The sequence below is a fragment of the Penicillium atrosanguineum genome (assembly GCF_028827265.1).
Source record: "Penicillium atrosanguineum strain IBT 20685 chromosome Unknown utg000006l_segment0_segment0, whole genome shotgun sequence".
Classification (NCBI taxonomy): domain Eukaryota; kingdom Fungi; phylum Ascomycota; class Eurotiomycetes; order Eurotiales; family Aspergillaceae; genus Penicillium; species Penicillium atrosanguineum.
In genome coordinates this window covers 1,369,622-1,383,091 of record NW_026623138.1, presented here as the reverse complement: position 1 = coordinate 1,383,091, position 13,470 = coordinate 1,369,622, and the positions used below count along the sequence as shown (strand labels likewise).

General features: G+C 52.4%; 5 protein-coding genes across 5 annotated transcripts; 2 read left to right on the top strand and 3 right to left on the bottom strand.

Moving 5' to 3' along the window:
• Positions 1–416: 416 nt before the first annotated feature.
• Positions 417–1,704, top strand: N7443_007647 (D-isomer specific 2-hydroxyacid dehydrogenase family protein; the record flags this gene model as incomplete). Its single annotated transcript, XM_056887703.1, has 4 exons — positions 417–570; positions 635–701; positions 757–1,043; positions 1,121–1,704. The coding sequence occupies 4 exons, from the start codon at positions 417–419 to the stop codon at positions 1,702–1,704; spliced, it is 1,092 nt and encodes a 363-aa protein (XP_056739394.1).
• A 757-nt stretch (positions 1,705–2,461) lies between these two features.
• Positions 2,462–4,072, bottom strand: N7443_007646 (uncharacterized protein; the record flags this gene model as incomplete). Its single annotated transcript, XM_056887702.1, has 4 exons — positions 2,462–2,497; positions 2,713–3,642; positions 3,691–3,758; positions 3,814–4,072. 4 exons carry the CDS (start codon positions 4,070–4,072, stop codon positions 2,462–2,464), a joined length of 1,293 nt encoding a protein of 430 aa, XP_056739393.1.
• A 1,300-nt stretch (positions 4,073–5,372) lies between these two features.
• N7443_007645 (NADP-dependent isocitrate dehydrogenase) lies at positions 5,373–7,440 on the bottom strand (the record flags this gene model as incomplete). Its single annotated transcript, XM_056887701.1, has 7 exons — positions 5,373–6,294; positions 6,352–6,388; positions 6,439–6,577; positions 6,631–6,664; positions 6,725–6,735; positions 6,888–6,923; positions 7,168–7,440. The coding sequence occupies 7 exons, from the start codon at positions 7,438–7,440 to the stop codon at positions 5,373–5,375; spliced, it is 1,452 nt and encodes a 483-aa protein (XP_056739392.1).
• Positions 7,441–8,325: 885 nt separating this feature from the next.
• Positions 8,326–11,381, bottom strand: N7443_007644 (C-1-tetrahydrofolate synthase; the record flags this gene model as incomplete). The annotated part of the gene is made up of 5 exons (XM_056887700.1): positions 8,326–8,434; positions 8,489–11,016; positions 11,079–11,116; positions 11,173–11,193; positions 11,261–11,381. The coding sequence occupies 5 exons, from the start codon at positions 11,379–11,381 to the stop codon at positions 8,326–8,328; spliced, it is 2,817 nt and encodes a 938-aa protein (XP_056739391.1).
• A 772-nt stretch (positions 11,382–12,153) lies between these two features.
• Positions 12,154–13,341, top strand: tif34 (translation initiation factor eIF3 subunit i; the record flags this gene model as incomplete). Its single annotated transcript, XM_056887699.1, has 4 exons — positions 12,154–12,180; positions 12,242–12,760; positions 12,813–12,929; positions 12,982–13,341. 4 exons carry the CDS (start codon positions 12,154–12,156, stop codon positions 13,339–13,341), a joined length of 1,023 nt encoding a protein of 340 aa, XP_056739390.1.
• Between the last annotated feature and the right edge of the window lie 129 nt (positions 13,342–13,470).

Sequence of the window (13,470 nt, the reverse complement as noted above, 5' to 3'; positions counted from 1 at the left end):
TCTAATGACTTATGTAAAAATTCAACTGACAAGCCTTCCAGTATCTCTCACGGCTTTTCTTACCAATAGGGTTGCGCGGCAAACATTTGATTCATAAGCAAACTATCGCAATCGCACACCATTATTCGCGAACCAATAGGTATTCGCCAGTTTCACCCGGGTATCCAATAAGAGCTTCCGCTTCCTTACTAGTAGTACGGAATACAATTTCACTAGTTCTCGCGCGCTCAGGAAATACGTTATCAAAATGCGATAAGGTGTTCTGGTCTACTGATTGTTATTCCCGCCGGCACCCTTGCCGGTACACCCACTCTGCCCCATAACTGACACCTGCCATAAAATTCCCGCTCTATCATTAAATACTTTCTTCCCACCACCATTGTCGAAAGGTATTCACTACGTATATTGTTGCTGAAATGGGTGAAACCCCTTTGCCTTCCGAGCGGTTGCTCTTTATTGTTTCTCTGCAACTCCCAGAGTGGGTCGTGGCGGAAATTCAGCAAGTGTTCCCTAATGACGATGTCACTGTCTACCAATCGAAGCCGAAAGAAGCTGTTCCAGTCCCAGCTGGTAAGTGAAGAGGTTCAATGAAGGGTTTGAAGATATGCCAAAGCTAAGTTGGGTGTTGTCACAGAATTATACCAAAACGCGACCATCTTGGTGACCTTCACGGACCTGCCGGACATCAAAGACGCGAAGAAGTGAGTAGTCACGACTCATAGACATGTATAAGCGCTGACCCATGTATCAACCTAGCCTGAAATTGATTCACACGTTGTCTGCTGGCCTGGACCATCTTTTGAGTCATCCGATCTTGACAGATACCGATATCCCAATTACAACTAGCTCCGGAGTCCATGGCCCGCCGATCGCGGAGTGGACTCTCATGAACTGGCTTATCGCATCTCGCCAGTATATCAGAACCTACGAGGCCCAGAAAGAAAGACGATGGGATATCAAAAAAGATGTATTCACGACAACTATTCATGACCAGGTTGGCAAAAAGGTCGGAATTCTCGGATATGGAAGTATTGGGCGGCAAAGTACGTACAATGAATCTTTAATTTTGCGTCCAATGCTGGACTTCAATCTTCTATAAAGCACGATTGACCGTCATTAGTTGCCCGTCTTTCACAAGCCGTGGGAATGACAGTCCACGCTTACACTGCCTCCCCACGCCCAACCCCAGAGTCGCGGCATGATAATGGCTTTATCATTCCTGGAACTGGAGATCCTGATGGGTCGATTCCAGCATCATGGCACCACGGCACAGACAAGGAATCGGTTCGTTCATTCTTGTCCCTTGGGCTAGATCACCTCGTGGTCTCGCTGCCGCTGACCAAGCAAACAACCCATCTACTGGGCGACGAAGAATTTGCTTTGCTATCTGGCAGCTCTAAGCACCCGATCAGCAAGCCGTATGTGACCAACATCTCGCGTGGCAAAGTTATCGACCAGGGTGCCCTCATTGCGGCTTTGAAATCTGGCCATTTGAGTGGTGCCGCGCTTGATGTCACTGATCCGGAACCTTTGCCTGCTGATAATCCACTCTGGGATGCGCCAAATGTGCAGATTAGCCCTCATGTGAGTGGACTGGGGAAGGAGTATCTACCACGCTCATTGAGTATTGTGAAAATCAATATCGAGCGGATAGATAAGGGGCTGCCGTTGCTCAATGCCTATAACCGAGGCAAAGATTATTAGGACTTGAGCTATGTCGAATTTGAACATATTACGATGTCCCTGATTGGTCTCCCTCAAATGAGGATTTATCTATACGATTTCAGACATCCCGAATTGGGAAGGGGATTCTTTTAAATACATTGAGAGATTTCTCTAGAAGTTGCCGAAAATCTGGCTACAAGCGATTTGTCTGGTTACGCCCTGTAACACACTGATAGCAATAAATGGAGATTGAAACTATTAAATCTCAGCCAAAAAAAATGTTCTGTGATGGCTCGTGCGGGAGCGAAAGAATGTCCTAAATTGACGTGCCTTTATGCTAAGTCACGAGGATATTTCCTCTGTTACAGTCGAGAAGACCCTCATAAAGCATTCTGCAATCGTTGAGGCTGCAGTTATTTGACTGACCGATTGTCTATGGGAATAGACACCCAAACTCTTCATCACAGCATCACAGTACGCTCTGAGTCCAAGGCGACAGGGCAGGACATTCGTACCTGGGCTCTCCAGATCTCAGGGATGGGCCGGTTCATAGTACCACTTGAGATCAAGATCGTCAAGTATCTGCCAAATATCAATACGGGAAAGATCCAAAAGAAGATTTTACGCAAAGAGGAGAAAAAGCAAATGGCACGCCAGGCGAAGTTGTAGTCCACAGGATGAGGTGCCTGGATATTACGCTTGTCTCAGCCGGATCAATTATTTCGAGCATGCTACATCATTCTTCGTCAGTCGCCGGCAATGACATATTCTTCGAAGAGTACACAAACTATATCGCTTAGGGGCCCTTGGAGATATTGCCGTCGTCGTCCCCCTAATTGGGCATATCACACTTAGCCAAGGCAATCAGAAAACATTAAATCATCTCATATATATACCTAGTCAATCATAAGTCGTGATCTTTATATACAACTCCCTAGATAGGAGCATTCATTCTCTCCTTATAATCCGGAAACTCAAAATCCCCCAAATCCCACTCAATAGACGTATTCCAGGTCCCCGCTCCACTTCCTGTACCACTCCCTGTACCCCCCCACTCCCATTGCTCCTCTCCGCCTCAAAATCCCGATCCTGTGTCTGATCCGATACAAGCGTCGGACTAGGTGCCATACAATCGGATCCAACCCTCAATTCTCGCACCACCCGAATCGCATCCGGGTCACTTCCCGGATCTCTCTCTTTCGAGTTCGTTCTCTCAGTGTCATTTGTCTTGGCGATACTGGCCGAGTACGCGCCTGGACCCGAGTAAAAGAAGTCGTTGTAGAAGGTTCCGCCATCTGGACCGATTCCCGGGTCGTAGAAGGATTCCTTTCGAAAGCTGCGGTGCGCCGAAGTGAGTTGTGTTTCATTTTTGGTTTCTTTTGAAACTGGTGAGGAATGTAGTGGTTGAGGCAGGAAACAGAGTGAGAATATCCTCGAGATGAATGGATGTAGGGGAGGAAGACAAGCGCAGATGATAGACACGTTCGCTTCGAGAGAAGACCAGACAGCTGCGTTTTCATTTGTTTTAGTGAAATCGCCGCCGTTTACCATCTTCCATAGCTCGTAGAGACGGGCGGAGCTAGTTGCAATGACCAGGATGCCGACGCCGAATACGATCATTATGCCTGCGCGTTGGCGGAGGGGGAGGTGGAGTTTCCAAAGGAGAGGCATGGGGAGGATTAGGATTGCGACGTCGCTGAAGATTTGCATTGCTGCATTGGCATACCAAACTGGTCCGACTGGGAGACAGTGGGCTTCAGCGGCTAGGATGTGACCGGACCAGAATGTATGGATTGGGACGCAGAATACGAAGCCGCTTATGACCATCCAGAGACCGGAGATGATTATGAACGTCATTAGGGCGTATTTTGCGATTCGGAAGCCTCGGTGATGGAATATGCGGCCGTAGAGGATGAGAGCGGATAGCTTGGAAAGGGTCAAGGAGAGGTTGTAGAATGGTATGGAGAGCCAGAGCATCTGGTCTTGGTTAATACAAGGTGGCATAGGTTGAAGAGATTGACTTACCCGCATCTGCGTTCTTCTCATCTCCCATGACAGGTCGTGCTTAGAGATGCCAAGGCCATTTTCGCGTTCTGGTGAGGATTAGTTTCGCTAGTTCGTCATATAGAGATACCATTGAGGATGAACCTACCGGCGAGAATGAATGCATAGAAGGTGATAGAAGTCGCCTTGGAGAGGGGTTAGCAACGCACTTGCCATGAATGAGTGCACCTTCAGTCTCCATTCCAGAGCTTGTCATGATCAATGGGAGACATACCAATGCAAGCGTAACAAGCAAATCATCATATCCAGGGCTCTTGATCAGTCTAATCCGCGTCCACAAACGGATGGCGACAAGCAAGATAGCAAGGATAGTGAGTGCAGTCGTGACAGGCAACACCTGCATGATCTCCACGGATCAAGCACTTGAGCTTCGACAATACCAAACCAGTGGTGGGTCTAGATGGTATTGACAAGGGTCAGTCCATTTGTGTGGCCGGTAAGATGAAATCTCAACGAATGCACCCTCGCTAGAGTGAAATAACGATAGTCACAGGGGCGATCCGCTAATCACCGAGTGAAACCAGGATGCCGTGAAGTATGCGATGTCGAGGTGTGGATATGCCGCAGTATATTTAACCGCGTGAATACCGGAAGATGAGAATGCGGACAATGAAAATCAAAACCAAAACCAAAATCAGTTCTTCAAAGGTCTGCAACATCAGAATGACCATCTCCTTTTACTCTAACTTTCCGTGTGGCCTCCCATCACCGCCAAGTTGGCATTGGCCCCAGCCACCAACCTCCATCGCCGCAATAGGCAAGTCTTCCTCCCCATTGCGTCAAGGACATTTGGCATTCCACTGGACCCCATCAGACCTTATCCCACAAGGCCCCCAATTGACACATGTCATTCGTGCAAAATATCGCTGTGGATCTTGATCCACAGCCTTAATTTTGCCGAGTCGAAACCCAACTCGTCCCATCTCTGCTGCGCTCGCCAAAGGCAACTCCAGATATCAGTCGCCTGGTAACTTCATTACATAACCGGCTAATTGACCAACCAGAGAACAGATCATGAACTCTATTTCAATGGTCAGGCCCGACATTGGTGCGAAGTGTCGGGTTGGTGGCTTCTAGGTTTGCATCCTGGGCTTGGGTCTGCGAATAAAGAGCGTGTCGTAGGCTGTGTAGAAGATCACCTCATAATTTGGAGTTAATTAATACGAGTTTGGGGTAGAGATTCCACTGTGGCTGTGGGGTTTATTATCGTCTAGGTATTGGGTGCTCGGAGTCGCCGGTGAGGCTGAAATGGCTAATGTTCACGACTAGGGGAAACTTTAAACCTACCCTATCCTAACCCCTACGTTAATGCGATAACGGGGGCGAGAGGAGGAGAATATCCTGGGGTTCGCTTCAGCCACTCCTCTACAGAAGATGTGGCGGATGAGCGGCGTGCCTGGGCCTCAGCCGTAGTCTATGGCGTTGTCTGATGAAGGTCTAATTCTACAATTATCAGAGACGGCGTGCTTAGGCCTCAGCCATAGTCGATGGCATTTTCCGATGAAGGTCTAGTTTTATAGGTATTCAATAAGCAAATTTTATTCGTCCGCGGGCTATACATTGCAGATAGAGCGAGAACCCCCGGTGTCTAAGGAGGAAGAGATATCATTTAGAAAGGTTGGCAAAAGGCAAATGCAAAAAATCTACAAACGAGCCTTGAGGTTGGCCTTCAGGCGCCGCTCAACGGCGGCCATGTACTCGCTGGTAGTGACCCAGGCCTCACGCTGCTTCTGGCCACGGGCCAGAGCAAGATCCTTGGTCATGATGAGCTCGTCGTTGACGACCTCAACGCAGGCGCGCTCGAGCTCCTCGGCGAAAGCGATGACCTCGGGGGTCTCATCGAGCTTGCCACGCTGCACGAGACCGCGGGTCCAGGCGAAAATGGAGGCAATGGGGTTGGTGGAGGTCTCGCGGCCCTTCTGGTGCTCGCGGTAGTGACGGGTCACGGTGCCGTGAGCGGCTTCGGACTCGAAGGCCTCGCCGGTGGGGGTGACGAGGGTGGAGGTCATCAGACCAAGGGAGCCGAAGCCCTGAGCGACGATGTCGGACTGGACATCACCGTCGTAGTTCTTAAGGGCCATGACGAAGCCACCCTCGGACTTGATCATCTGGGCGACCATGTCGTCGATGAGACGGTGCTCGTACCAGATCTTCTTAGCGTCGAAGTCCTTGGCGTAGTCCTTCTCAAAGATCTCCTGGAAGATGTCCTTGAAGCGGCCATCGTACTTCTTGAGGATGGTGTTCTTGGTGCTCATGTACAAGGGTAGACCCTTCATGAGAGCCATCTGGAAAGAGGCGTGGGCGAAGCCACGGATGGACTCATCAGTGTTGTACTGGCACTGAGTGACACCACCGCCCTGGAAGTCATAGACCTGGATGCGCTCGGGCTCACCATCCTTGGGGGTGAAGACGAGCTCGAGCTTACCGGGGCCGGTGATGACACGGTCCTGGGCACGGTACTGGTCACCGAAAGCGTGACGGCCAATAACGATGGGCTTGTTCCAGCCAGGCACCAGACGGGGAATGGCGGGGATGATGATGGGCTCACGGAAAACGGTACCACCGCTATGAAGATTGTTAGTTGGTTACCCCGCAGTCTGTTGTAGAGCAGGTTTCACTCACAGGATGTTACGGATGGTTCCGTTGGGGGAGAGCCACACTGGCGGGGGTTAGTTTCCGATACGTTACACAGATTGCAAAAAAGCTTACTCTTCTTCAGCTTGAACTCCTCAACACGGGCCTCATCGGGGGTGATGGTAGCACACTTGACACCAACACCGTACTTCTTAATAGCCTCGGCAGCATCAATGGTGACCTGGTCATCGGTCTGGTCACGGTACTCAAGACCCTAGACAGAAGGATCAGCAAGATATCCAGGCGTAATTGGTGGGTGTGACTCACGAGATCGTAGTACTTGAGGTCGATATCGAGGTACCTAATTAGGCAATTTTAGAAGTCTGCTATGAAGATCATATTTCCCATTGGGGACACTTACGGCAGAATCAACTATTAAAAATAAAGGTTAGCCTTAGTCTCAACGAATGGACTGGTCCAATTGCCATGCATGGAAGTGCATGCAGTCTGCAAGATGCAACAGGGGACGCTAATCATGCACGGTCTGGACCAGGATGGACAAGGGGTCAAGTTCCTCGGCTTACCTTGTTGCGGATGTCTTGCCAGATAATACGGGTCATCTACAAAGATAAAGAGAGCCAATTAGTGATTGAACGACAGCGAGAGATAACCCAAACAGGCAATGGCACTGGGCGATGCCGTGGCTCAGGTGGATTGGCACATGAAAGAGCGTGTGAGCCCCGTTTTTCCCCGCGTTCGATGACGGACGAGACAAAAATGCACCCGAAGCCACGAGGCAAGGCTTGTGATACGCCGCCAATGCAAGTAGTCTTCCGACTATAAAAGGGAGGAAGGTTTCCGTACCTCATCACCATCCAGTTCCACCACCGGGTTCTTAACCTTAATCTTGGTCTCGGTCGCCATCGTGCGGGTTTGGCTGAGGTACAGGGAAGGAATTTGTCCGGACCAGCGGGAAGCAGTAGCGAGTCTCTGAGGGCGAGCAAGAGAGGATGAGGAGATAGATCTCTTGGAGGAGGGGGAGGAGGAAGAAGAGAGAAGACGAGAAGAGATAGAGAGAGGGGCAGGAGGGGCCAGGGACCGGCGTGCGAAAGCGGAACTGGACCGAAGGGCGTTCATGATGATACTGGTCGGGTACAAGTCAGCGCAATTTCCTCTCTCTGTTTGGTTCGGAGACCAGTGTCGGCAGCTTTCGCAAAGCGCCGAAGCCCAACAACCGAGGGTACGATGTTCGGCAGAAAGGAAGTCAGTGGAGCGGGTTCGGCGCGATGCACGTCACGGTTGGACTCGGCCAACCCTTTTTCCCTTCCGTCTGGGGGAAGACCGGGGAAATACGGGAGCTCCCGGAAGCAGAGAAGGCAAATGGACTTGGAGGGATTTACCGAAAAGCCTTGCAAGTAATGCAAATGATAGCTCTGGGGCGAAGGGGGAGGAGGAAAAAGCCTTGTCCGGGGAAATCAGCGCGACTGTTCCTCTTTAACCGTTGGCTCCGTTGAAACCGCCGAAGCCGGACAGTCTCGTGACTCGTGGGGTTTTTTATTTTATTTTCACTTAAAGGGAACTCGTAGGAGTCAACTGCCCGGGTTTGGTCTCCAGAATGATCCTGACTCACGATAGATCTTGTGTTCAGGCGAGTCAGAGTCCTCAGAGCTTCCTCCACTGACCCGCCCCTGCTTTAGAGCTTTCCCGGAGCTCGGAGCGTCCCTCCGCGGCTTCACCGAAGATCTTCATTTGACCTCGGGAAACGATCTCCCGAATTGCACCATTGCATTTTAATGAGAGGGAAAGAATTTGAAGGTGTAATATGCAATTGATTCGAATTCCAGCCTCTCCCAGTGTTGAAAATGTTCTGCATCTAAGAATCCCGCTCCGATCGGACGCCAGGGTATCCTCGTAATGTATTTGTTGAAAGTCCACCGGCAATAACCTGTGGGTGTATATACAAGCTCCAATCTATCCAACCTTAATCATAAAGTAAAATGCCTACAAGGATGTAGGTACCATCTAGAACAATCCGTCGATCTCCCCAGTCTCGGTGTCGATGTCCACATTAAGATAGCCCGGTGCTGTGGGCAGTCCGGGGATGGTCTGGATATCGGCTGCCAGAGCGTAGCTACGGCGAGGTTAGTATGTGTAGATTTAAAGAGTCGAGAGTGGGGAAACTTACAGGTATCCTGCGCCAACGGCCAATCTGACGTCGCGGATAGGGACCGTGAAGCCGGTCGGCGCTCCCTTCAGGGCCGGATCGTGACTGAGTGAGTATTGCGTCTTGGCGATACAGATCGGGAGGTTCGCGAAGCCCTGCTTGGTGTAGGTGTCCACCTTCTTCTGGGCAAGTTCGCTGAACTCAACCTTATCGGCACCGTACATAGCCTGGCCGATGCGCTCGATGCGCTCCTGGATGGTGCCGTTCAGGTCGTACAGCAGCTTGAAGTCCTTGGGCTTGGAGCTGGCGGCCAAAACAGCCTTGGCCAGGTCGACAGCACCGGCTCCGCCCTCAGCCCAGTGGTTAGCCGGGATAGCATCTTCGGCACCGGCAGCGATAGCCTCCTCCTTGATGACGTTGATCTCAGCCTCGGTGTCGGTCTCGAACTTGTTGATCGCGACGACCACCGGGACGCCGTACTGCTTGGCATTGGCGATGTGCTTGCGCAGGTTGACACAACCTTTGCGGAGGATTTCCACGTTCTCGGTGCGGTAGATTTCATGCAGGGCACCACCGGGGGTGATCTCGGGACCACCACCGTGTACCTTGAGCGCACGGACCGTGGCCACGATGACAACGGTATCGGGAGATAGACCCGATGATCGGCACTTGATGTTGAAGAAACGCTCACCACCCATAGTGAAGTCAAAGCCGGCCTCAGTGACAACGAAGCCAGTCTTAGCATCGTGGTCTTCATCGGGTTCAGTTCCGGCCAGTTTCAGGGCTAGCTTGTCGGCAATTACCGAGCTAGCTCCGATACTGATGTTCGCGAAGGGGCCAGCATGCACCAGAACGGGAGTTCCCTCCAAGCTCTGCATCAGGTTGGGCTTGATGGCATCCTTCATGAGGGCAGCAAGGGCGCCACCAGCACCGATGTCGTCACAGGTAACCGGGTCACCACTGCGGGAGGTGGCCACGACCATACGGCCAAGGCGCTCACGCATATCCTCCAGGCCGTTACTCAGCGCGAGAATGGCCATACATTCGCTGGCGACGGAGATATCGAAGCCAGTCTCACGGGTGTGGCCCTTCTCAGTAGGGGCCTGGCCAACGGTAATACCGCGCAGGTGACGGTCGTTGACATCAAGCACGCGACGCCAGGTAATGGTCTCCGGGTCAATGTCCAGACGGGCAAAACGGTGGATCTCGTCCTCGGTCAGCTCATCGGGGTTGGTCTTCTCGATACCAAGCTTCTTCAGGCGGCGGAACATGATGGGCTTGAACTCGCGCTTGCCCTTCGAAGCAGGCACAAGACGCTTGTACAGAGGGCCATCCTTCTGTGTAGACTCGTGGAACATACGGGTCTCAATGGCCGCAGCAAGAAGGTTGTTGGCGGCAGTAATGGCATGAATGTCACCGGTCAAGTGAAGGTTAAACTCATCCATAGGAATAACCTGACTGTAACCACCACCGGCGGCACCGCCCTTGATACCGAAGGTAGGGCCCTGGCTAGGCTGACGAACGTTGGCGAAGGTAATACGGTTCAAGTGAGCACCAAGAGCCTGGGTGAGGCCCAGAGTTGTGGTTGACTTGCCCTCGCCGAGAGGAGTAGGTGTAATTCCACAAATCAGCACATATCTTCCGTTGCGGCGGTGAGAGAGGCGGTCCAAAACATCGAGGCTGACCTTGGCCTTGGTGTGACCGTAAGGCTCCAGCTCGTGATTGGCAATGCCGACCTCAGATGCGACCTTAGTAATGGCCTTGGGGTACTGAGCGCGGGAGATCGCAATGTCGGAGGGAACGGGGGTTTCCAATCTAATGGGAAGCGGGGTGATGTGACGGTCCTTCTGCTTCTCGAAGTATGCCTTGGCAGAGCCAACGACATTCTTAAGCAGCATGGCCACAGTCATGGGGCCAACACCGCCAGGAACCGGGGTAATCTGCGAAGCCACGGCGGCCGCAGACTCAAACTCAACATCGCCGACCAAACGCTCACCGGACTTCTTGGTCGCATCGGGCTTGTAGTTGATACCGACGTCAATGACGACAGCACCAGGCTTCAGCCAGTCGCCTGTGACCATCTCGGTCTTTCCAATAGCAGCAACAACGATGTCGGCGTTCTTCACGATGCGGGCGATGTCGGGGGTCTTAGAGTGGCAGACTGTGACAGTAGCATCGGCATTCTTGAGCAGGTAGCTAACGGGGCTGCCGACAATGTCGCTGCGACCAAGAACAACGGCCTCCTTGCCAGCGGGGTCGACTCCACTAGCCTTCAGCAGCTCCATCACAGCAAGCGGGGTGCAGGGAGTGAACAGCGGGCGACCGCCACGCTTGGCCAGCTCACCAATGTTGATTGCGCCGAATCCATCAACGTCCTTCTCATCAGAGACCGCCGAGGTGATGGCGTGCTCTGACATGTGGCTCGGGAGGGGCAATTGGACCAGGATACCGTGCACGGCGGGGTCATTGTTGACCTTGGTGATCTCCTGGAGGAGTTCAGACTCTGTGCTTGACTCAGGGATATTGATCAGAGTGCAAATAATGTTGGCCTAGAAAAATTTGGTGTCAGTCGAAGTACAAGGTGGGGGTTTGATAAGAGGGCACGATATACCTCTTGTGCGGCCTTCAGCTTCATGCGCACATAAGTACCTATAAATCACATTAGTTGGGCTCTCTCGAGCACTCCTCCCCAGATCGGAACTAACTGGAATCGGACCGGTTTCCAACTGTGTATTAAAATTGTGGTTAGCCATTGAGTCCTTCCTAATCCGCATATGCCAGCGATGAGCTTACCCTGGAAGATGACGAGATTGGGCTTGAAGCGGGGGTTGGTCTCCTGGGTCTTCACAATCTCTTCCTTAAGACCTGCGCGGATGTTCTTGGCAATGGCGGTGCCATCGATCTTGGACGCCATTATTGCGGAGCTGCAAAAGGTGCGATGGGAAGCAGCGGCTGGCGGGATTAAAAAACCACTCGGTGGAGACGGAGCCGATCGTACAATTGCTCTAACCCCTCGTGCGGAGGAGAAGTGGTTCACGGAGAAAGAAGACCGCGGGGTGGGGAGACGAAAATTGATCGCGCGCACCTGAAGGGAAAAGTGACGGCGGGGACCCGTGGCGGGGAAGAGCGGCATGAATATTATTGCTTCTTTAGGGGCGAGAACCCTCGGTCACCTTCTTTGCGATCGGGATCCCAAGGAACCTCACCAGCTAGATGCACAGGATGGAACAAATTGGAGCAACTGGTAGAAAACACGATGCCTCCTCAGTAAGTTCGCAATTTCCCCCTCACGCTCACGGTGCTCCTTCATTCCTTTTTATCCTCGTACGAATCTCGGATCCCGAAAGGAGGTCTGTAGCACGGGATTGTGGCCTGAGGCATAAATGATCTTCAGATGAGTCATCATAACGGTCTTACCGGAGTAAAGTAACGCCGGGTGTAGGGTTAGGGCAGAGGGGCACCTGTCACGTGTAGATACCGGAACAACTCTAAGTCCGGAAAGCGGGATTCGATACGGTCAAGTCTTGGCGCTGACTGGGCGAGTGTGCGATCAAATTCACTAGTCAAAGAAAGTGAGGTTGACGAGATTGACCCCCCCCCGGTATACCCGCCCTCTTTACAACCACCCCCTCCTTAGTCGATCCCTTCTTTGCGATCTCCGGTCGGACATTTTCGACCAATTCAAGATGAGGCCTATTTTGCTCTCGGGCCATGTGCGTTCGAATTCTCCTGCCGGATCCACAACGAAACTAACACCGACCTTTTGCTCTATAGGAACGGTCCCTGAACCAGATCAAGTTCAACAAGGATGGCGACCTCCTCTTTTCAGTGGCTAAGGATAAGCATGTGTGCGCATGGTGGTCCGCCAACGGCGAGCGTCTCGGAACCTACCAGGGTCACCAGGGTGCTATCTGGACTGTCGACGTGAGCCCCAACACCGTTCTCCTCGCGACTGGATCAGCAGACAACACCGTGCGGCTATGGAACATCAAGACTGGCGAGTGCGTGAAGGTTTGGGATTTCCCGACTGCCGTGAAGCGCGTCGCATTTTCCCCGGATGGCAGCAAGCTGCTGGCCGTGACGGAGAAGCGTATGGGTTTCCTCGGTACCATTGTCGTCATGGATATCAAGTACGGTGATGACCAGCTGGGCAACCTTGAGGACCAGGCCGATGAGCCTAGCTTGAAGATTACCTGTGAGGACAGCAAGGCGACAGTCGCGGGGTGGAGTTTCCTGGCGAAGTACATCATCGCGGGACACGAGGATGGCAGCGTCAGCCAGTACGACCCCAAGGTACGACTATCTGGATTCTGACCCGATGGAACAAAACTGACATGATGCGCAGACCGGTGACCAGCTGGAGAACGTCCAGGCCCACGAGTTCGACCACCAGATCAACGACATCCAATTCTCCCCTGATCGCACCTACTTCCTTACTGCCTCCAAAGACAAGTCCGCGAAGGTACGCCCACATGAACCGTTCCTTACCTACGGCTTTCTCTAACAACTTCTAGCTTATCTCCGCTCGCAACCTCGCCATCATGAAGACCTACCCCGCCGACACCCCCCTCAACTCCGCCGCCATCACTCCCAAGAAGGAATACGTGATTTTGGGTGGTGGTCAGGCCGCCATGGATGTCACAACCACCTCCGCCCGCCAAGGTAAATTCGAGGCTCGCTTCTACCACAAGGTTTTCGAAGACGAAATCGGCCGTGTCCGTGGCCACTTCGGTCCCCTTAACACCATCGACGTCCACCCGGCCGGTACCGCCTACGCCTCTGGTGGTGAGGACGGTTACGTCCGTATCCACCACTTCGACAAGCCTTACTTCGACTTCATGTACGAGGTGGAGCGGGAGCAGCTGCGGAAGTAAGGGAATGAAGATACGAGCGAAAAAGTACAGGAGATTCGAGTCATGCGCTTGTGTGTATGTGTTTTATGATGCGAACAAGACTCGGGACGCTTTGTTCCCGAGTCTGGCATACGAGATGAGATGATGACC